Consider the following 24,624-nt stretch of genomic DNA (forward strand, 5'->3'; position numbering starts at 1 on the left):
TCAGCATCAGCAAAGAGGCTGATGAGCACTGTGCATGTGTGTACGCATGTCTTTTCTGTGTGTTTTTACAAAGCATACAGGCTAATTTGCCTGGTCAATATATTCCAGTAAAATCTTTTATATTTTCTGTTATATGATATAACATATTCATTATGTAGTACAGTCTTAACAACACCATTGCAACCAAGCAACTTTGGGTTTGATAAATTTAGAGCAGCGATTTAACATTTTAATTATCTAGCCCAAATAAATTTTAAAAAATGATGAATATATATTTTCATATTGTTGATTCATACCTTTGTTGCCTTGAACATCAGCAAGTATACATGTTAAGTGGATTTGCACTGTAGTAGATCATAAGTATTAGAAATGCCAAGTGGAGCATCCTGTCTGTGGTGTGAGTGTTTTTGTTTTTGTGCATGCGTCTGTTTTCTGACACCTTTGATAACTGAGCCAGTACTGCTGGGCACCTCTCCCTGCTGACTTCAAACACTTAAAAGCTGTGGAACCACATACTTGCGTGTGTCTGCTCAGTGTAATATAATGACTTTGGCCCTCTTTACACTGGGTATTGAAACACAAACTGTATCCAGCTACTTTACAGAGACCAATTTTCCAAATGAAAAATTGTGTTTGAAAGTTTTTGTTGTCTGCACTCTGATTTGATTAGATTTGATTGATTTATCTCATTTTTATGTATGAGTAGGCTTGGAGGTGGCACCGTCAAAAATAAACATTGTGGATCATTAAATGTGATACAGCTTCTATTAACTTTGAGGAGAAAAAGGTCATCTTTTACGAGTCTTTCATAAGAGGCCACCGGGGGTTTTGACAGACCAATGTTTGCAACTGCTGTCTTTGCAAGGGCAAAGCACCATAACTGGTGGAAGTGGATCATGTTTAAGTCTTCCAGTAAGTGGGTGGTATATTGAGTGAGTCATTATGTTTTTACAAATGTAGACCAGGACTGCAGCTACACCTGGCAGAGATTGGATGGCAATACATTAACAGGCATTTGCCTTATCCAGACAAGATAAACACACAGTTCATATTTTAATATCAGGTAAAAGTGGGATCACAAGTGTGCATCACACCAGCCATGACATGGCACAGAAGTAATGACATAAATGATTTATTTACTTTACAACCCTTCCTCTCCCTTCATCCCTTCCTCTATCTCTCTCACATTAAGTGTTTTTGCGCACAGTGGCCTCCCCTAAGGGGTGAGATGGTGTGACCTTGGTGTGATCATCACCTCTTAAGGTGCAGAGTAACATAAGCTGACAGAGAACATCATGGGACGGTCTCTTCTTATCAGCTCCTTTGTATGTTTTCTTGCTTCCATGTGCATATTAGCATATGCGCAACACCTACTCTTTGAACATACACTTTGACTAACACATCTCCTCATGTCAAAACAGCAAAACAGAGAGCAGATGCCAGAGGTTCACAGAGTTTACACAGCTGAATCACTTATTCTGAGCTAATTGCAATCTGTTTGAGCTATAAGGTAACTGTAGCAGTGGCAGGAGGAGTCACAGATCCGTTTGAGTTGCTTTCCTGTTGGCTTACAGCTCCAGAGGTGGTAGGCAGGTGGTGGGAGTCAGTGAACCAGCTCTTTGGTTCCAGGGCATCCTTATGTCAGCAGCTAGGCTAGCTCGTTAGCGCCATGCTCGCCTGTGTACTGACAGGAAGCCCAGCAGTGTGAGAGCAAAACACCACCACTTACTTCACTGATCCTCAGTGTCAAACACAGACCACTGCACTGCAAGGAAACATAGCAAGATTCAAATTATAACCACAGTTCCAGATGTGTACCTTTTTTAAAAAAAAAAAAACAACCCAATAAATATGGTACTTTTTCTTACTATATTTTTAGAGTAAGAGCCACTTTAGCATCTTTAGCAGTTAGTCAATTTGTCCATCTATTCACTCATTGGTATTTTTTGGTGCATGGCAAGATATTTGTAAAATAACAGCCAGATTTCCATTAAATTTGTTGTTGATAGAGAATGCTAATATTTTGGTGACCCACCTGGACTCCTTTTGACTCTCATTTGGAGACTTCATTACATCATTTGTGCATTTAAAGATAGCATTTCCAACGTTCAATCATGTGTTGCTCATCTTTTCCTGTTTCTCTTTCCATCTCCTTGCAGTCCGACAAAATTGTTTACTACAACTCCAAAGATGACGTAAGTATAACTTCGATCCCACTATTGTGATCTTCTGTCAGTGTTATTGGAGATTCAGATTCACAGACAAAACCCTACATGCAAACTCAATCTAGCCCTCCAAAGATTATTACCATGGCAACCTGATAGTACATTTTATTGATAGCTTGTAAGAATCCTCCATACATTTTATCTGAATCCTCATCTTTAGTCCTGCTTGAAATCTATGAAAAAGAAGTTTAGATACTGTATGATTGTGTTGCATGTGTAAGAATTTGTTATATCCATACAGTACTATTATTAGGTATCTTTGTGTGTGTATAAACAGGGGTCTTTTTTTATGTGTTAGAGCACATTCATGTTTTGGGCCCCACATTCAGAAAGCTTTGTGTATTCGTGAGATACTGAATGCCTCCCCTGGCCTCAGACGTCATCTGTCTGCTCTGATAAACAGGGATCAGCTTCTAATTCCTCTCCACTGTCCCAGTGGGAAAGAACCACACACCCACAGCACACTAATGTCACTCTGTATTTGACTGACAAGCCCTCTCCCCTTTTTTTGCTTTCTCTCTGTGGATGCCTGGGTTTATGTTTCGCTGCCTAACATTTAGATTCTCAGTTTCTGAATCTTGCTGTCTCTTTCTTCTCTTTCTGTCTGTCAGTAATGATATTTCATTGACTACTCAACATTGACATCTTGTCATTCACAGTGACAAAAAGCTGCATATACAGTATGTTTACAATCTGAGGGTGCGTACACATGCACAGACCCCTCTTAAGCCAAAAAAAAATGCTTTGCAAGATGGTTTCAAAACTTTGTTGTTTCTTTGTGCAGCTAAATCAGACTGAGAAGAAGAACCGATATGTTCCAGATGATTTCCAAGTTGACCCTGACTTCAAACGACTTGTCTCCTACAACACCACCGCTGTCCATATCCCCACGGATATATATGAAGGCTGTAAGTTGAAACACACATACACATGCTTTGTAGAAAAATGCATAATCACTCTCTATTACAGATTGTCATACACAGCAAACCCCTCCACCCCACTCTCTGTTTATCTGTATCCCTGTCATCACTATTTCCAGTATCTACAGTATGTTCCCGTGATGTGGAGTCCAGCCTCCCATTACTGTCTGCAGTGTAGACAGTTCCACACCGAGGCTGGATCATTCTAGTCTATATATAGCCCAGATACAAGCCATTGGCCAGTACACTCTTGCCCTCTCTTTACACTGGTCACCAGCTGCTCCTTTCTCGCTCGTTCATCGCTGGCCCTGCTGACCTCTTTGGACAGTTACACAGAACGTCAAGGACTGCACCAATGATAGGCCTACTTGTGGGTGTTTCACACTTGCGTGAAGCAGTTATTTTGGTGTATTTTTCACACACTTACATTCACTTCTCTCAGCGTGTATGCATAATTTTCTTGGTCACTGTTTTCATCAGATAAACACAATGTTGTGCACAGTTTATTTTTTTAATTTTAGCCATGATAGCTAGTTTTGGCTCTAGGGATGACAAAGTCAGATTTATTGCCTTGACCCTCATGGTTCCCAACCTAATTTGGTGATCCCCTTTTCCTCTAGTGCCAACTTGAGGTTGACATTTGTGGTTGTGAGTGAAATGTCTCAACAACTATTGCCATGAAATTTAGTCAAGCCATTAATGTTCCCCTCAGGATAAATTATAATCAGTTTGTTTGATCCCTAAAGTTTTCTGTCTACTGCCATCATCCGGTCAAAATTATAATGTGCAATACTTGCAAAACAGAAATACCTGCAAAATTAATGACGTTCATGTCAACATCAAGTGTAATTTGTATTTAGTCCTAATTAGCAAAGGATAGATAGAAAAGGATAGCATGCTAAGATGCTAAAGATGATGAACAAAGTAAACATCATAATGTTAGCATTGTCATTGCGTGTTAGCATTGTCATTGTGAGCATGTTAACATGCTGATGTTAGCATTTAGCTCAAAGCAAGACTGTGCCTGATTATAGCATCACAGAGCCTTTAGCTTGGTTGTAAACTTTCAGTCTTATTAATGTTTTCATTTTGACAAACAAGAACATATTAGAAGTAGAGGAAATGCCATTCCTATTATAGAACAAGATTTTCCTGTATACATAGCAGGGGCAGCCGCACGCAGAAGTATAATGTGTCCTTGCTCAGAGGGTTCGTGTGAAAAATCAACCCTTTGACCCTACCAGTGCTTTTCCTGACAAAACTGACATGTCTGCTGTTTCTTTTTTCCCTTGACTACTGTATGTATACATTTTTAGGAGCAGCAACAGCTGGAAGTAGTAGTTGCAAAGGATAGAGGATTATTGAACATATTCACATGCATCATGCACTGTTGGCCGCTGATCATCCCCACTTGGACAAGTGGGGTTCAAGCGCTCTAGAGGGCTTCAGTACTTTCAGTACTTGTCGAGGAATATCAGACTAACCTCATTTACATCAAGCTATCACACTTTCTCTGATTTTTTTCTCTCACATCAAGCTGATTTAAAGTTAATCACATACAGGGCCATAACTTTCTACGGGTATCCGTCCGCTCTGGAGCTAATCCCAATATGCACTGGACATAATGCAGGAAAACAAACTACACAGGCCACCAGTCAAAGTAGATTTAGACTACAATAATTAAATCCGGTGTAATAAAGAATGTCATTAGTGAATGTGGCCAGCCTTAAACTCTTTCAGACAAATTTAAGTAGTCAAGAGCCACATAATTGGACTTTTATTCATCATGACCTTACAGTGTCAAATTAGAAATGGACATTATACTGTAAGATTAATGTTAGCGTTAGTGTAATGGTTTTTGCATGTTTATCTCAAAGTCAGTTTACTCTTTGACTCACATCAATGCTGATACCGATCTAAATGGAGCCTGCTGTAGTTGTTCATCCTGTTTTCATGATGAAGAGAAAAGGCAATTGATACTGTAAGGTTCTTACCTCTGTATTTCCTCACACACATTAGTCTTTCCTTTTGCCTGTGAATTGAAAACAATAAATAAGCATAGGCTTTCTGTGTCCGAGCTAAATGGACTAGTGTATAAGTGGATGACTATATATACAGACAGGACTATATACACACACATCCTCTGGGTTATTAGAATTTTATCCTAGGACACTGGTGAGTACAATCCAAGGACAGATGCACAAACATAAGGATGCAGGCATGTCTTGATACACACTGAACATGACAGTACAGGTCGTGTCCTTCGATGCAGACAAACAATCATACATGTAGACACACTTAGTATGGCAAGAAGGAGATTTAGCAACAAGGGGACACAGACAGGATTCCAGTAAAGGGACAAAACATGACAGTAAGCTTGTGATGAGACCAAAGAGTGAATTTTAAATTAGTATTGACATGTGATCTCACTGTGATAACCCTAATGGAATCTAGGTAAATCCATGGAAATGCAATGTCAGCCCAAGGTTTAAGGAAAGTTAGCAATGCATCATTACATGTTACATACTTATTTATATATATAAGTTATATGTGATTCAGTTGGTATCAAAACAGTTAAGCAATTTCATTATATCCAATTTCCTTATTATATATGAGCTCATGGCCTTCTCAGCATTGATTGAACATTCAATATCAATTTCTGTAATGATCGTCACACTGGGTTTGCTAAATGCGGTGGACTCAGTCACATGACTTTAATGCCCTTATAGAGCCAGTCACTCCACATAAGTTGGACTATAAATGTGCAGAGTGACGGGCCTCTGAGGCCCCTGACTGTGCAGACATTTTTGTCATTGCCAAATGGCCAAATGCACTCAGTTATTTTTACAAGCAGCAGTTATAATGATGAAAGGGCGGGAGGGTGGGTAGGAGTGTTGGAGGAGGGGGTTGTTCCCAGTGTGATTCATCGGTCTGTCTTTCTCTCTCTTTCTACAACTATATTTGCCTGTCTCTTTCTTTCTCATTCCCCATCTATCTATTCCTCTCTTATTTTCTCCATGTTGTGCATGTTTTGCTTAATGCAGTACTTTTTTATTACAAGTGTTGCTTTGCAGAATTCTGTATGCAGGGTCTCAATTGGATGCCTGCAGAATTTGTTGTATGTGTAGTCTTCCAAACCTTCAAACCTTGCAATTTGTCCAATAGGTGATTCAACATTTTTGAGCCAGGTGCATCTGTAAATCAAATTTTGTTAGACTCTTGCATGGACTCCACCCACCAGCAGCTCCACAGTAATTAACACCTTATATGTTGTTTGTTTAATCAGTAGAGCCAACCTTTGCTGCATGTCATAACCTTCTCTCTCCTCCCATATTTCCTGTCCTGCACTGTTGACTGTCAGAGGCAAAAATGCCCAAACAAAAGCTTAAAAGCTTGTGATTTTTAATTTAACAGTTTTATTGCACTTATAAATTATAACTGTCCTCTATTTGCAGTAGTCTGACTTAAAGGTTGTGTGGCATCTGTTTGATCTTCAGGCTCCGAGGCATGTAGTGGAGGGTGGGGTCTGGGTGGAGCTCTGGTTATCACAGCACCGTAGCTGGGCTGGTGTTGGTGCTCTCTCTTCTTCTTTCTCTCCCTCTCTCTCTCTATCTCCAAGGACAGGCTGCCACATCGATGCCACTCTGGCTGGCCAGCACTGTCAGCGTTGCCATAGCAATGTGTGTGTGTGTGTGTGTGTGTGTGTACAAGAAGACACACACACTCGGACACACCCTGGTGTTCTATCTTGTTGTGTGGAGGAAGGACTGGTAACTTGATTAGGGGACTTTGTCTAGACAAGACGGGCGTCCTTGTGGCTTTTACTGATGCTGAAGGAGAGATGTGTCATCCACCTCTTCGTCTTTAATTTGCGGTACACTTCCTCTGCATCCCCACCCCCTTTTTCTCCTTTTCCCTTCCACTTGCTTGGTTCCTTCCCTTTTTTTCTGTTTTTCCCTTATGCTTGCTTGGTTTTTTCCGTTTTCCCGTCCTTTGTCACCTTTTGTCTTTTACTTTTCTTCAATCCTCTTCACTGCCTTCATCTTTCTGTCCCTTCCCTCTCTTCCTCTACTGCTCCTTCACCCCACCCACCATCACTCCATCCTCTCCTCTCGCCATCCCTCGCTCTACTTTATTAAGCATATTAATAGTGGGGTGTGTGGAGACAAATGTGTTACTGTCTTTCTCCCCCGCATTAGTCCCGCTGATTAGAATCCATTCTCCCTGCTGATCCAGTGTGGGTGGTCAGAAAGGGATTCATTATCGTGTTTATGTGTGTGCGTGCATGCACATTGGAAATGAATCAGAGTTTATGTGTTTAAATGTGTTTGAAAGAGGAAGAAGCACTTGGGGTGTGAGAGTCGGCATGTGTGTGTGTGTGTGTGTCACATCACATGCACCTACTGTACTGTATATGGATCTCGTGGCTGCGTATGCGTGTCTTCCCGCTCATTAAGCAGATTGGCGTGGACGAGATGAGAGGAGAGTGTTGCGGCCTTGGCAGGAGATCCGAGGCTCGTCTGATGCCCGTTTGCATCAACGCTGTGTGGCACCTGTCAGCCCGAGACACGCACACACTGTGACGTGCTGCGATACTGTGACACTGTGTGTGTGTGTGTGTGTGAGTGTGTTGGTGTTGAAGTCGTGGTCCCTGTGGCAAAGCTCACAGCATATAAATTGATTTTTTTTTTTCTATTTGCACTCTTATGCCACTTGATACACGTCCTTTTTTATTTGCAGTGCTCAGTGCCAAACTCTGAGATATCTTAATCTCCATCTTTCGCTCTCTCTCTCCACATCCTTCTTTACGCTTTCCTTCCTCCTCCCTCCCTCACTGTCTTTATGTCTGCGACCTCTGTCCTTGCAACAAGTTGGATGCCTTCCCAGGATGTTCTAATCAGCTTATTGGGATTCGCGTTTGGATTCCCCTCCAACTCTCCCTTACAATCTCCAACAAAGTGCACTTTCTTTCCTGTAATCTTATTTTAACCATCCATAAAACTTGACATCTAAAGAAATCTAAAGGAGATTTCTATGATGTCACATACTGACAGTGATTGTTTAAAGTCTTTCCTGATTATCCCATACCAACAGGTGGAAATTTTGCCACTTCATGATCCAAGCAAGGGTTAAAAAAGGGTCGACTGTCAATCAATAAGACAGCCGTCTGGATGTGTGTTGTGTGAGTAATTGCTCCTGCTGTGCAACAAGACAGTGCACAAGTCCTTTTTATAGTCTCAAGGCAGTAAAGATTACCAAAAAGGCTTTTCTTACCTTCATGACCTCAACTCTTTCTCATGCTACAGCAGTAAAAATGGCAGTCGAGCGTGTGTGTGTGTGTGTAAGTTGAGTCTACATAGTGTGTGTGCGTGCTGATGTCCATATCTCTTTATCCCTTGCCTCTGGCTATAACTGCTAAGAGTGTGTTGCATGTCTTTACGTAGTACATCTTTGTATAACCCCTTGGGTAGGTTTTACACATACTCATAACAACTATACACTTCTGTGGCATCACCAATTGCTCACCTATTTGTCAGATGGTCACCACACAAAACCCCCTGGCATACATAATTATATCTATATCCACTGCTCCACTCCGTCATTTCTTTTCCTGTTTCCTTCCATCTTTCCCTTCTTTCCATCCTCTTTTATTCATCAGCCCCATCGTGTGTCTGTAAAGGCAAGGACAACATCATGAATGTTTGGCCGATTATCATTAATTATTCCTTCTGGTCAAGTCACCGCCTGTCGTTTACGACTGTAAACCGTTAACATCAGAGGTAGAGGGAGAAATCTAACTTGGAAAAGACTGTCCTGATAGCAATAAACTAATGTAGAGTGCTGTGAGTGAGAATTATTTTAGAATCTCTGCAGAGTCACAGCTCAGCTTAGGTTCACCTTCACTCTTCAGTCTTCACACCTCAGTTTACTGTTGTTGCTGTTTTCCACATCTCTCCATCCAACATAAGAGTTTTTCCGCATCAACTCTTTCCCACAGTTTCTTTTTCTTTTCAATGCATATTTCAGGATTAATTGGGGAAGCAAATTAATTTGATGGATGTCTGTTTTTGTTTTGTTTTGGTGAAAATCTGTGGTCTTGTTGAGTAATTAGGATACAGTAACTGGAATGTGTCAATGTGGTGTGTAAATGATATTAAATTGCTGTTTATCTGAAGAGTTGACGTGTGTCGACAGGAAAGTGGCATGTATTGGTGGGCTTTCAGAGAAAACAATGAGCGGGGATGTTTTGATGCTCATCATACTTTGTCAATCCAGTGTCTTGTCCTTTTGTTATTATGTATTCAGTAAATATGCTCCTTTCTCACAGTCTGTGTATATTGGTTGAAATGGTCATTATGCACCGGTGTTTAAGGACCCAATAACATGAAAGTCAGCGGACTGTCAAAACATGTAAAGGGATGTGTTCACGTCACAATCAGTAGTGAGTGGCAGTAGTATCGTCAAGTAGAGGGCCCCTTCTGATACGATGATTGCTGGTTCTCACCACTTCAGTCTCCACCATGTAATTACTTTCAAATACACAGGCGGTTCCAGCCACCAGCCAGCTGATGACAGGGAACACCACAGGGCATCGCTTGGCATGGCAGAGAGCAGTTTTCTCTCCTCTCCTTCACCTCCTCCCACCACCCTCTTCCTCATTACTCACTGCCAGAATCCTGTTTAATTTGTTTTTGAAAGCTACATGCCTCACAGGGAATATTTTTTTTATCTTCTTTTTCATATTCAGTTGCCATGTCTTCTTGCCCCGTGAATCATTCTTTTTTTTTTAACTCACGTCTTCTCTCGTTAACCATGTGATGTTTGTGTGATTTATAAGGCTGCCATAGTTATTGTTAGGGCATCTTTTCTGAATTCATTATCATGTGAAACTGTGCTATTTAACTCCTCACTATCAATTGGTTAATTGTTAACCAATCAGAGCAAGGACACAATAACTCATTTGATGGTATGCAAATACAGGTTCATTCAGACCTCAAATGGGAAAGTCCTGTAGTCGGGCATGCATGCAGGATAGATAAAGGGACTGGAAAAGTGCAACACCATTAACAACTTGGTTACTGACATGGACTTCATCCATACTGTTAATAAAAGACCAACAACACCACCTATACCTGTATTTAAATAAATAGGCTGAACTTACTCACACATTCAGTTTAACATGTTTTGTATTTGATCTCGCCCAACAGCCAAAATAGCCATAGTCACACAGTTAATTTGTTTGTTGTTTATTTCTGGACTCACCAGTTTTTAAAACAGTGTAATTCAGTGGATTCTCTCACGGGTAAAAGTTAATCTGGCTAAAATTTTCATATCATCCCAATAGCCTACTGGTTAAGACACATACCATGTGACTGCAATGCCCATGGTTTGATTCCGCTGACCTTTGTTGCATTTCATACCCCCATCTTTACCCTTGTTTCTTTCTGTACTGTCAACTGTTGAATAAAGGCAAAAATCCCTGCAACAGAACTAACAAGTTTGCTAGCTGACAGCAAGCTCAACTGATGGTTTGCAAGTTTGGTAGCTCTGAGACCTTTTTTTCTCACCAGCTACAGCAATTCACAACTAGCCCTGCCAGTATCTTACATCACCAATCCTGTAGCACCATCTACCTACAGATGAGTTTCGCCATGCCATTTTTTAGCGTGACTGGGAATTAACTGTTAAATTCGTAAAGCAAAGTAAAGATGAACATAAAAAAAACTGCAACATTGGATTTTTTTTCTGTTTTCCCCCTTTTACCTGTCATTTGTGTCTTAATCTCATGACAGGCCCACATCTAATTGATTTTTACACGTTTTTAACGTTTGCCCCCACTACATGGGGGTTGCACATTACATAAGTGGCGTCCTTCCTTCTCATCTTCTTTTTTTTTCCTCTGTTCACTCATTTTGTTGTCATTTCTGTAATCTCACCAGACTGAAAGGATATACCAGAGCAGAAAACATTCAAGAACTCCTGGACATTTCTCTATTATTTTCAATTTCTTTTCATCAACCCCTAAAGAAAAAAAAAATGTTACTGAGATCTAGATTCTCTTTGAGACATTGGTATTATCCAGACTTCTTGCTCTAAGTGTACAGATAAACAAGCACAGACGCCCCACCCTCCAAGTCCCTCAGGCCATGACACTGCACTTGACAAATAGAGCTGACCAAAGCTCACGTTGCTGCTGTGTTACTTCTCATTTCTCCCTCTCATCATGGTGACCTCGAGCCAGCAACAAACACATTGCCACAGAGATGGATCTGTTTACAATGAAACTGTGATTTTTTTTTTTTTGTCCAGTATTTGGCTGAGATTAGAGGACACTGCCTTGCCACGCCTTTGATATTGTTGCTAAGGGCTCATCAGTGTTCATGTGTGTGATGTGTGTCTACATCCACATTCCTCTGGGAGACTATAATGGATTTGTCAATTTTACACAGAGGAAATGCATAAAAGCACACACAGTGAGTAAGGACACGCACTCATTTTTTTTGTCTGCCATGTGTCTATACACACACACACACACATATCAACTAATGGGTTGGTCAATATATTGACTTCCTGCGGTGGCAGCTGGTGGGCAAATTAAATACTGAGGGGCGAATTCACAAAGAACGGATCGTGGCAGCTGATAGCACCATGAATTGCGCATCACTTGCAACCCCTATCTGCCCCGTCTCAACATCCGATTCACAAAAGATATTGTGCTAATGATACAACATCGTAAACACGCTCATAAAATTTTGCAGCTGAGTGCAATTTGCCCTTGTTTTGCATCTGATTGCAATTATCCATGAGGCAAAGTATAAATGTTGCCTTTGCACCAAGAACACAGTAGACAGGACAATAGCAGAGAGACAGAAAAAAATAAAATTTTCAGACCACAAGCTACAAGTCCTGACCAACAAGGTGCAGAGGCATCCCTCAAAACTTCAGGCAAGGAATTTAAACGTGACAGAGAAAAAACGTATTTGAGATTTAATATCCCAGTCTGTCAGTGCTGTTGGTTTTGCCAAACGCACACCTTCAGACTGCAAAAGAAGATTGCATAATTTGAAGAGGACGAAAGACAAAATAACGCCTCACAAGCTTCTCAAACTGGCGGAGGTCCACCTCAAGAACAGCCTTTAAATAGCATTGAGGAACATGTGCAGCTCTAGACTGAACAAGTTTTTGGCCTGGAGGGAATTGACATAGGCGAGTGTCCTTTACAGGACTTTGAAGGTATGATTAGCCCACCCCCCACCTCCCCACCCCCCATGAGAGCCATGTGTCGAGAACTTAGGCCAATAATCAGTAGCTCACGTCAGCTCGTCAGTGCTCTGGCAATCTCGAACAGGAACATCTCAGGCTTGAGATCCCAAATGCAGGCCAGCCACAGCAAAATGATGGGGGTTGTGGGTCGAATCGCTGTTGGGCTTGAGGCCAGTGCATCAGTTGTGAAAGGTGAGAGTCAGCCTGAGCCAGAGGTCTCGTCAGGAGGAGCTTGCCAGAGTGCCAATTCCATCCAAACCTCCCAAAGGCAATTAAGAGAGAGAAAACGGAAAAATGTAAGCCCAGGATTTTGGAAAGGAGGAAGAGGGAAGAAATTGTGTATTTGTTTATATAATAACCTAATTTTTCATCCATTTCTTTCTTGATTTTTTTTTTCTCATGTATTTTCAAAAAATAGCGATGTAGGGGAGCTTTATCCATTTATTTTTCATGACACAACTCATTTGTGATGATTTTGGCATTGCAAACTACCTGGACATTGATTGAATACATGTGCTTCCTATTTCTAAAAACATTTTCATTGTCCCGTGGTGGTACTAGAGAGATGTGTGTACAGTCAATTGTGCCCACAACATTGGGGAAGCTGGCAACATTAAAGAATTCTTGCTTCATCTCCGCAATTTCCTGTCTGGGAAATCTGATGTATCTCACCACTCTACAAGCAATGGCTGGTACAACATCCCACATGGCCCTGCTGATGGATGGTTGTGATAGCCCAGAGGCACTTGCGATAGGTGTCTGGAAGGAGCCAGACGCAAGAAGCTGGAGTGTTGAAAGCAGTTTGACAATGCCAGGTATCGCATGGCGTCATTAGGTGGCAGGCTCAATGTCATCCTTGATGTCATCAAGTATAACAAGAATTGTTTGACATGGCAACCTGTATCTGTGAATAATTTCGGTCTCAGTTAAATGAAAAAGTGATATTCTCCTTCGAAATATCTGCTCTCTGGCACACCTGAGATGACGATGCCTTCCCCTGGCTACAATCACTGCTGCCATGATCACTGGGAAGTCTGGGCGTGACACCCCTTATAAGTGCATTTCAGTTTGCACCAACTGTCTGAAGTGGCAAATAATTTCACTCTGTGTGTGGCTTTTAGCACTGGTCTTGGTGAATTGGACTGTTTTTGCAATGAGGCTAATTTGCATAGAAAGGGGCCAATTTAGTGCCAAATGCATGCATATTGCCTAATTTAAATATGTGCTAATAGCAAAGGAGCACCAAAGCGCTATTGGCTTGGCAGGACGTTTAGGGGTGCAATTGACCCCTTGTGGGTGCTTTGTGAATTACACAGTTTCTTTTTGTCTTATTTGTGCAGGTTTAGTGGCCGCAAAAGCCGCACAATCCTTTTGTGAATTCGCCCTTGAATGTGCTCCTTCCTTGTTAGCTTACTGTTCAGTATGAGCAGTCCAATGGAAAAAATACCAACGGTTTCTGTATAAGGTCTTGTTACCCCGAGACTTCTTGTTACTGATGTCATGGAAACCAGCAGGACTAATCCATTAACGGCCATCCTCAGGGAGCAGAGAGATCAGGCCTGAACAAATTGTCACCACTTATCATTGAGACACGCTTTGCTCTACAATGCCACAGGGAGCCATTTAAGGATCGGCCTAAACTCTCTCTTTATCCTACAAAGCATGGAAATGGAGCCTTGGTAAAGGTAGTGGTTGTGAGGAGGAGAGGGAGAGAGGAGCCGGAGGGAGCTTGAGAACCACGGGATAGTGAGCAGAGAAATCGAAGGGAGAAGTGGGAGGGTTGGACAGAAAAAGCAATATTTTTCTAGACTTTATGGTGGGGTATTGTTTATTTACTTTGGTAAACGAGTACACAGTGTTTTTCTTGGTGGTCCTTTTATCAAAACAGACCAGTACTCACAGTGCAAAAGCAAAGTAATGTTTTCAAACCTTTGAATTTGGGCTGCAAATATTTATGTTCAATACCGATTAATATGAAGATTATTTTTCTTGATTAACAATTTAGTCTGTAAAGTGCCTGAAATAGTGAAAATGCCTTTCATAAGTTTCCAAGCAAAAAGTTAACATTCTAATATTGTTTGTTTGGTTCAACTAACCCAAACATGTCAATATATGTCCAAGTAAGGCGTTGCTTATTTCTAAGTTGTTTTTAGGATGAGTTGGGTTACGAGGAAATGTCGTCAATCGACAAGTGAGTGGTATTGAAAATGTTTTAATGTTTTATTTTTATTTGTTTATGTAATTTTAAATTGTTGGATCTCAACACAGAGAAAATATTGGTTTCTAAATGAATAGGGGAGAGAGTCAGTTTTCCAGGGGTAAGATCCAAGCTGACAAGACATTATATGCATTGTTAATGAGTATCCCAAAATGATTTGATGGTATAATATAAAGATAAATAATAATCATTTTCATGTTTTGTCCCTCTTGTTGTTACAGTCCTGTTGAATAAACAGGAAGTTTGTATAGTTTTTTTTTTTTTTTTTTTTACATTTTTTTAAAAATTTCTTTACACTTTTCATTAGCATGTGTTAAGCTAATTCCAACAATATGTACATTATATGATGCCTTCTGATTTGACTGAGTTATGGCTTAAAGCTAATCAGGTTTCTAATTTTTTTTTGTTTAGGGTAAATGTTTCAGTTTGGTGCAAAGGGTTAAACTGAATTTCTCTCTCTCTCACTCTGCCATGGTTTCTCTGTCTGGCGCCTTCTCCTGCTGAGTTGTCCATATAATTCTCTAACTGAATTACTGGTACAGGTGCATCACAATAACTCGCTCACTTTTCACCACACAGCTTCTTGTTATCTGTTACGTATGCCTCAGCAAGTCTCGGATCTCCTGTCTGTCTCTCATCTTGCCCTGATGTTTCATCTTGTTCTTTGTTGTTTCTTTAATCCAGTTGCTCCCACAAAAGCACACACACACACACACACACATACAGTAGATGGGGGCATCTAAACACGCACACACATGCGCGTGAGTATGAGTCATGCACAGCATCAGTTTGACATGCAGCCCACTCTCCCAGGCAGAGTGCTGCCTTTTTGGATCAAACTAGATTGTTGGAGCATTAAGCCAGTAAGAGCTCCTGCAGACAAACAGGTAAACAAAATGTTTACTGTATGTCTCTCCCCTGAGTACACAGGAGATGATTTTGTCTTATTCCAGAAATATCAAATTGAATCATTCTGTTTTTACCTCTCTCTCTCTCTCTCTCTCTATCTCTCCTCTCTCCCCTTTCTCCTCTCTTTTGCTCACTTTCCACTGCTGTAGATTTGGTGAGTGTTTTGAGAGCAAAAAAAAAGAAATGGAAATATCTCATCATAGCAGATTGATGTCAGTTTCAATATCTGTGAGGAGGCTTCCTCTCAGCCATCAATGTCAGTTGCCTAATACTGGTAAATCTGTATGTGTGTGTATGTGTGTGTTGGACTTTCAAGCACCATCTAGCCTTCTTCAAAATTGCTTTTTCAGAGCAAATGGTTTTTGAAAAGCCTTGCCATTTTGTGCTCGTGTGATTTTTATTATTTTGTACTTCTGTACAAATATCACTCATTTAGTCCTGTGTTTTCTGTGTGTGTGTGTGTGTGTGTGTGTGTGTGTGTGTGTGTGTGTGTGTGTTTGTGTGTTCCAGCTACCATCATTTTGAATGAGCTAAATTGGACAGAGGCCTTGGAGGATGTTTTTCGGAAAAACAAAGAGGAAGATCCCTCAATCCTCTGGCAGGTGTTTGGCTCTGCTACAGGATTGGCTCGATACTATCCAGGTGAGCAGCACGTTAGTCAATGAGGTTCCTCCAACAGCCTGCTGACCTTCCAGTGGTCAGTGTTGGGGACAAAGAATTGCCACCAAAAGGCTATTTCATTATGTTGCAGACAGATACATGCAAACACAACCTTTCTAAAAACTGGGTTGCTGCTGGCTGACTTTGTCACAACTCTTTCTTGTAACTTTGGGCTTGTGGACACACTGAGAAAGAGGCACAGCAGTCATGTATCACTTTGTGAAAAACAGGACCGTTTTAAAGAATTAACTGTCAAGTTGCTCAGGTTACACTGTCTTCATCACAAAAGTTACAAGTCATGAGTATACTTTTGAATTGTCCCCATGCAAAGATTTCATTAAAGGAATAGTTTGGATATTTATATTTTTAGACTGGAAGCAGGGGGAAACCGCTAGCCTGGCTTTGTCCAAAGTTTAAAGTCTTTGCTGGTTGCCCTGCAGCCTCACAGTGACGCAAGACCATAGGAATTAACTGTGCCCAGCAGCTGGCCGTCAAGAAATAGTTAAAGTACCTAACTTCCTCAGTTTGTGAAAAGAACAAACCAGATACATGTTGATTAGTGAGCTCAAGTGGTGCTGCTATGCATATTTTTGACCTTTTGGAGAGAGCAAAGCTAGCTGTTTTCCCCTGCTCCCAGTCTTTATGCTAAGCTAAGCTAATCGCCCCCTGGCTCTAGTTGCATACTTAGCATACAGCCAAGAACAGTATCAATCTTCTCATCTGACTTCTTATCTAGCTAAGCAAAGAAGTTTCCCAAAAAGTTAAACTATTCCCATTAGACGTAAGATAAGCTTAAAAACAACAACATAGTTTTCTCGCCTCATTGTTTCCTTCTGCTCAATCCCAGCATCACCTTGGATGGACTTGAGCAACTCAGCCAGTAAGATCGACCTCTACGATGTGCGCAGACGACCGTGGTGAGTGCAGCCGCTCATTATGGGAAACGCAGTTTTGTTTCTGTGCCTCTAATCATCTCATTGTCATTCATTTCTCTAGTGTTTGTCAAGGACACACACGTGGTTCATTCAGTCTACCTGTGTAATTGTCATACTCGCATTGATTTGCAAAAATTAGATTTGCATGTCGGATAAACTGATAACACATAAGATCATCTGCACATGGTGTAAAACCATTAAATCCAGGTCTCTGACCGAAGCCAAACCCACTGAAACAAACACATCAGAGCCACTGCAGATCAAAGGGTACCAGTACAAAAGCTTCATTAGTCTCCCAAAAATGATTAAAATCTGCCTGGAAGCCACCAATACTCTTTTAACCATGTTATTAAATTTCATTAGCCTCAAAAACCCTGTCGGCAACCGAGCACTCTGAACAAAGACACGCAAGTGTTTGTTTATTAAAGAAATGGGTGAAGAGTGGTAATTAAAAAAACACAAAGACCTGATTGATTTCAAATGCAAATGATAGAAAGTGATATTTGTTTACTAGCTTGCGTGCTGTCGTCTCAGTACTGTATAGATTTCTTAGAAATTAGTTTTAAAACTAATGTTTTTGAAAAGCATCTCATTATTGCATTATAATACCTGCCTGTGTGTCTCTGTATGTATGTGTGTGTTTTCCATTTCTGTGCACATGTACATCTCTTTCTTTATATGCTCAATATCTACGACCTGTGTGTGTGTTTCTGTTATTACTCACCAGGTACATTCAGGGGGCGGCGTCACCCAAGGACATGCTGATCCTGGTGGATGCGTGAGTGACGACCTTATGATTCATCCATTACAGTCAGATTTCATTTTCTTTTGCGTGCCAGACGGCCCCGATGCTAACTTTGACTGGCCTCACCCCGCTGGGTGCTGCTGCGCTGTGCTCTCGACTGCCTCGGCGCTCATGTGACACTGACAAACAAAAAAGGAGTCAGTGAATTTGGCAACTTCATCATTTACAGTCCAGTCATTTCGTCCTGTTATTTCTTCCCAAAAAAATGTGGTTTAGAGGTGCTAACACTGTACGTTCAGAGAGGATTCTACAGTAGACACATGATTTCATAGTATCTATTTCAAAACTGAGAAAAAAGACAGTTTATTCTCTATATTTACCAATGCCAAACAGTTGAAGCCCCTGTCAAACTTAGGATACACTGTACATAACTGGGATCCTACCAACAATTCACACAAATATGTATCCATAAATGCATTGTTTACATCTTAGTAAGTAGCATCAAATTGATTTTTTTATGGGAAACCTGAAATGACATATTACTTACATAACTTATATTTTTTTGTTAAAGTATGACAAAGATACAGAAAATTTCCAGCCTCATCCTTTTAATACATTACTAATAGCATTTTTATTATTGGTCTTTTTATGATTGGCAATGATTCACAAAGTCAAGGATTTTTTTTTACCTTCTTATTTAGTTACCACAAATGCTTGTCTGTGAAAGTGCAGTACAACAAATGCTGCTTGCAAGAACACGTGATCATGTGTGTGGAGTATTTTTGACAGCGTGAGTGATTTGTCTGAATTTCTGTACTCGAGCAAGTCTGACCATCATTTTTCTGCATTTTATTTTTAGCATCGGGACTAAATGATAATGCAGTACTGTATGATACATAAAAAAAATACATTTGTCTACTTGCAGCTCTTAACACAGCATTGGTAATCAGCACACTGATGACTGATGAGGCTTTTTTAGACATTAAAAGCTGCCACCGTCATACTCTGGTGAACAGAACGTTTAAGGAGCTAATTTTCCCAGTTTCTGTCTTTTTCTCTACTTTTACTTGCAGGAGCCAATTAAATTGTATATTTATAGAGCCATCTGCGCAGGGGCCCCATCTCATTTTAGCTTGAAAAATGTAATATAAAATACCATTAAATGAGTTGAGCCTCGCTAAGAACACTGAGATTTTATTAATTTAATGCTAACATCCATTGTTTGTGTGTGAGTCATTAGCTGGGACTTGGTGATGGCACTCAGCTTATGTCATTAACGGAGATTACTAATGATTGCCTTTTTATCATGTGATAGATACTATATCCAGCCTGCAAGAAACTTAAGTTCAATTTCAATGAGACACATTATTAAGTGTTAATGTCCACCTCACAAACTTGAGGGTTTTTTTCCTATTGACACACTCTTTTATATTACTTTGACTTATGTTGTAACACACAAACCATCTTTATCTCCAAACTGCAGGAGTGGCAGCGTATCGGGTCTCACCCTCAAACTCATCCGAACGTCCGTCAGCAAGATGCTGGAGACCCTGTCTGACGATGACTACGTGAACGTGGTCTATGTGAGTGTTCGCACAGCTACTGATGAAGGAATAATTTAGCTTGCATTAATATTAATTTGAGAAATACTTTTTGTCACTTCAAATTACAAACTGTGTATTTTATGAGCAAAACCCTGCCAAGTAAGCTTTTATGATTGTGTTTGTAAGAAATTTCCAGGTGCCTGTGCACATTGCTGAATGTTGATGTAGATAGATTTGTGGCTTGGCTGTTTGAGTAGCTTTCCCCCTGTGGTTTGAGTCATTGGTTGAAACATGGCAGTGACCTTTTGAGTGACTTAATGTACCGCACATGGATGGATCTTTATTGTGGTTGCATATATACATGGATACATGGATACATGCATGCTTGTGTGCTCATTTATCTGACTCAAAATTATCTGTGTGTGTGTGTGTGTGTGTGTCTATGTAGGGGTATGTATGGGAGAAGTGTCTCCAGTGCATCATAGCTGAATCTAAGTATGTGTGCCTAATAGACCTAACACATGTCACAGCTTGAGCAAACCCTGAAATGACACAAGATAAGTTTGACAAATGAATGTGTGCTGTATTTATGACCCACACTTAGAATCAGTGGCATGTAATGGAAAACTCTCTGCTTGTTCAATTGAGATTCAATCTCAGACATCAAAGGATTTACTGACATGGGGATTGAGGAAATATTCATCCATCATCATTTAAAGCTCCATAGCTTCGTCAGTTGAGGCAGACCCGTGCTTCCTAGCAATATCAGCTGTGGAAAAGAAAAATAATGCAATTTAAAATGCTTACAGTGGTTATTTCCCTGCATTGGAAGCATTTTTGAGTACTCTTGAAGATGTTTGTTTCCGAGGCAATCACACTGGATGCGATTTGTAGGCCTGTATGAAAAGCGTACTACACTAACTTGATTTTGAGCTTGCAGTGTCGGTGCTGGAATCTGCCTCGTTATACTGTTGTCAGGCGACCGTGAAATTCCACTGCTGTCCATCACTTAAGCATAGGTTATGTAATTTAGCTAATGTTGTTAGCAGATGAAGGAATTTAAAAAAAAAAAAAAAATGTAGCACTGATTTCTGTCGAAATAATAGAAACAAGGTGAGGTGAATTGTTCCTTGACTTGAAGGCTCCCTTGAAAAAATGTTTCAAAGCAATGAAAAAAAGATGACTCTTGCTGCCAAAATGTCATTGAGTGTTTCAACCTCTTCATCAGTCACATTTGGCCTTTTCTCTGGGAAATTAAATTATATAAAAACACATTAACACAGCCTTTACATAACTGAATTAAAGGGACCCCATAGTCGTTCAAAGGACGCGTGAACTCACCGATCACTGAAGGCAAAGCACAACTGAACAAGACATGTCTAACTTTCCAAGAGTGGTAGCACAGTAGACATTTGCTGCTCTTAAATGAAGGACTTTCGAAGGACAAAATAATGATTTGACTGAAGAATGGCAGTTTCCCTGATAGCTAATATATGAATTTTTTATGTTTCACCTTGTCCACTCAACACAGAAGTCTACCAGATGCAGGAGAACAGAAGATTATTTGCTTTCTTAAGAGTTAGATGCGAAGATTCACACTACTCTGATATCTGTCTATTAAATGTAAGGCTACAGCTAGCAGCTGGTTAGCTTAGCTTAGCTTCGGCATATACATATATTTTTCACTGTAGTTCTTTGTGTATCTCATCATGAGTCCTTCAATACACATAAAATCCCCCTTTTTACCCAGTGTCATCACAAACTGACATTTACATGTGTTTTATGTGCAAAGTTGGCATGAATCATCATTGTTTATTTTCTAATCAGAAAGTATTTGTCAGCATACAGGTGATGTGTCTGAGTTTTAAAATGCTTCTGTTAGCTGCATCTTTGGCACAGAATAGTGTATTTGGACGTGCCTGCAGTCTGGCTAAAGTCTCCTCCTTTATCCCATTTTTTTTGCCTTCTCTTTTTCCTTTGACCCTCTCTTCATCTCTTCTAATGGGAGTGAACATAAATAACGTCAGTTTGCTTTCCAAATCAACCATTAATTACATTTTCTCTCACTTTCCCTTTTAATAAAGCAGTGGTTTATGTTTTTGTTTGGAGCTTTCAAATCAGCTAAGTGGAAGGGCTTTTGAAGTTAATGAAATCAGTCAGTGGTGTAATAAGAATATTGATGGCATCCAGCTCGGTTTGTAGACTTTCTGGAAGCATTTTGAATCTTTTTGAAGGTACAATCTGTTATAGGCTTTCTTAATAAAATAGTGTAATTAAAGCGCTCTGTTGTTAGTGTGTGTGTGTGTGTGTGTGTAGCTGGTTTTATGCTAATTCAGCCACTTAGACAACAAGTTTTGTGTGTTTTTAAAGTTTTAAAGTGTTTTGCTCATGACGTAGATATTAGCAAGTCTGTATATCTAAATTATACTTGAAGTCCTCTTAATACCAGTATGTTGCTGTGACTACCCTTAGGTGTGTCTCACACACACACACACACACACAAACACACGCACCTCATTAAACAGAGACACTGGCTTAAGTTCCCTAGCCAAATACAGTAGTTAATTGCTGTCTAACCCTTTTTTTTTACTTGAACCGGTGCTATATATAGTATAAAACTTGATTGTTTTGTATGTAGATTCACGAATAGTTGACTATATGCAGTATAGTATATAGTAACTTTAAGTCTGAATATATATCTCTTAATCAAAAAAAATATTAACAGTAAAAGTGAGGTGACAATTAACTATTTGAGGTATTTTTTTAAATACACAAACACAAATCAAGTACATGCCCATATACAGTACGCTGTTATACTGCGCTTTTATTACTATGCCTGAGATTAAAAAGGTGTGTATTGTGAGTTAGACGAAGTTCTAACACACTGTGGTTTATATTAGTGTGTGTAGGTGTGTGTCTGTTTGGAGGATGAACGTCTTGGCAGTATTTGCCCAGAAACTTCGCCAACGTGTTGAATGGTTGGAAACGGACATAACGAGCTGCAGCCATCCTTTGGCATTCTAAATACATAAACCCATATGGATGGAGAGAAAATAGCTTATCAAAAGCAAATTATATCAAAATTTGTCCTTTTTATAACCTATTAATTTTTTTTTTTTTTGCTTTTTGCTATTCATCAATCTGTTCCGGTCTGGCAGTGTATTGCTGCCACCATGACAATTAAAAAATTTGCCCAGTTTCCTGTTATAATGAGACCCTTTTCTCATCTTAAAACCATCCATTTCATGTTATTAATAGATCCTTTTCACATTGTAACAAAAAAGTTTCATGTTATGATGACATACTTTTTTGTCATTACTAGATTCAAATTATTCCTATTTCACAAGAAACTTTTCTTGTAATAACAACCTACCGCTTTATCTTGCTATATTGCAAAACTTTCTTGTTATTCCAAAAAGTGAACATAATCTCATTAAAACAAACTTAACTTGGTAAGTTGTTATGACAAGAAACTTCATAATGTTGTTAAAACAAGAATAAGGTCCAGTCAGTGTCTATTGAGACAATAGTGTCGTCTACATCAGCTAGAAAAAGTAAAAACTGATTAATCTAGGATCTAGTAATGAGAAAAGTATGTCATTATAACATGAAGCTATCTTGTTAAAACATGAAAAGGATTATGTTTAAATGAGAAACATTTCTCATTATAACATGAAACTGAGCAAATGTTTTTTGTCATGGTTGAAGCAATATGCTGCCGTATCATGTTGCAATCATCTCTGAAACTTTTCCTCTTGCATTAGTAAGTAATTAACCTGTTATTTTGTAAATGATACACATAGAATTTAGCCTTCATAGCCTCTCTGACACTCACGTTTGCTTTGACAACTCACTGTAAAGTGCTGATTATCTTTTTAAAGCTGGCAATGTTGGCAGTCAGCTGAATATGACATGCCTTTGTAGCTGCCCTTGTCATCGCTATTACAAGACTACAAAGTTTAAGTCTGTTTCAAGTGCCATTTCCATTATTTTATTTTATTTGTCACCAGTATTTGACACCTTACTGTATGTGAGCAGAGTTAAGTCTAGTTTTTCAGCTTGAAAATTCCATTTAGTGTTGATAAATAAGGGTCACCCCAAGAAGAAAGTACATGTGTAGTTGGCTCATAAACAGCGACCTCTTGTGAATGTGTGTGTGTGTGTGTGTGTGTGTGTGTGTGTGTGTGTGTGTGTGTGTATGTGTGTATGTGTGTATGTGTGTATGTGTGTATGTGTGTATGTGTGTATGTGTGTGTGTGTGTGTGTATGTTTGAAAGTGTGTGTTTTGAACATGATCATGATTGGAAGGGTGCAGTCAAGGCCAAAACAGATGTTAGGTATTAATGAGCCATGTCCCAGTCCTCTATAGATGGTGTGTGTGTGTGTGTGTGTGTGTGTGTGTGTGTGAGTGTATGTTTATAAGTGTGTGTGTGTGTGTGTGTGCGCATGAATTGATTGGGTTCCATCTGTTCCTCCACATTAACTATTCACTAATATTAATCTGAACATTCTTCACATACAGAGCTGTCTTAATGTAATTTAACCAGTTACAGTTATGTCTGTCTCTACGGCATAATCCCTCCATAATCAAGCTCTTTGTTGTTTTTTTGTTGTTGTTGTTGTTCGTTTTTTTTTACCTCCTTATGCCACTGTTATCACATCCCTACCTGCTCTCCTGCCAATCCTTCCTTCTGCTCCTATAGCTCCCTTCGGTCTGTGCAGATTTGATTAAGACTGATTTCATTTCACGCATGACAAATTTTTACAACAGCAAGGCCAAGATGTTAATGTGTTATGAAAAGCAGATCTATTTCAGATAACTTTATAGCATTTGTCAATACTTATTTTATTTTAAAATGAAATCAATTTAATCTCTCTCTTAAAATACTTTATTTTAAGTCATTCCTATATGTTCAAGGGACACTGCATGATACTGCAACGAAGGGAAAACAGGCCACATATTTAAGAGAAAATATGTGCAAGTGCCTTCCCTCCACTTCCCATCATCCCTCCTTCCCTCTTCCCTCCAGTTTAATGAGAAGGCCATGCACGCAGCATGCTTTGAGAACCTGGTGCAGGCCAACGTGAGGAACAAGAGGATTCTGAAAGATGCTGTGCAGAACATCACCGCTAAGGGCATTACCAACTACAGAGGCGGCTTTGAGCTGGCCTTCAAGCAGCTCGCACAGGTAAAGTGTCAGCGC

The 24,624-nt window shown here is 39.9% G+C and overlaps 1 protein-coding gene across 3 annotated transcripts in view; it reads left to right on the forward strand.

Moving 5' to 3' along the window:
* Positions 1 to 24,624, forward strand: part of cacna2d1a (calcium channel, voltage-dependent, alpha 2/delta subunit 1a) — a 104,464-nt gene that overhangs the window by 42,662 nt on the left and 37,178 nt on the right. For all 3 annotated transcript variants that reach the window (XR_010925826.1, XM_067582363.1, XM_067582364.1), the window contains exons 5-11: positions 2,160 to 2,195; positions 3,010 to 3,133; positions 16,047 to 16,178; positions 17,044 to 17,113; positions 17,859 to 17,909; positions 19,360 to 19,459; positions 24,451 to 24,609. Coding sequence is in view for 2 of the 3 variants with exons in the window: in XM_067582363.1 (XP_067438464.1) it covers positions 2,160 to 2,195; positions 3,010 to 3,133; positions 16,047 to 16,178; positions 17,044 to 17,113; positions 17,859 to 17,909; positions 19,360 to 19,459; positions 24,451 to 24,609 (672 nt within the window). In the remaining variant the exon portion in view is untranslated. The remainder of the gene's footprint in view (positions 1 to 2,159; positions 2,196 to 3,009; positions 3,134 to 16,046; positions 16,179 to 17,043; positions 17,114 to 17,858; positions 17,910 to 19,359; positions 19,460 to 24,450; positions 24,610 to 24,624) is intronic.

The sequence above is a fragment of the Thunnus thynnus genome, chromosome 23, assembly GCF_963924715.1.
Source record: "Thunnus thynnus chromosome 23, fThuThy2.1, whole genome shotgun sequence".
NCBI lineage: Eukaryota > Metazoa > Chordata > Actinopteri > Scombriformes > Scombridae > Thunnus > Thunnus thynnus.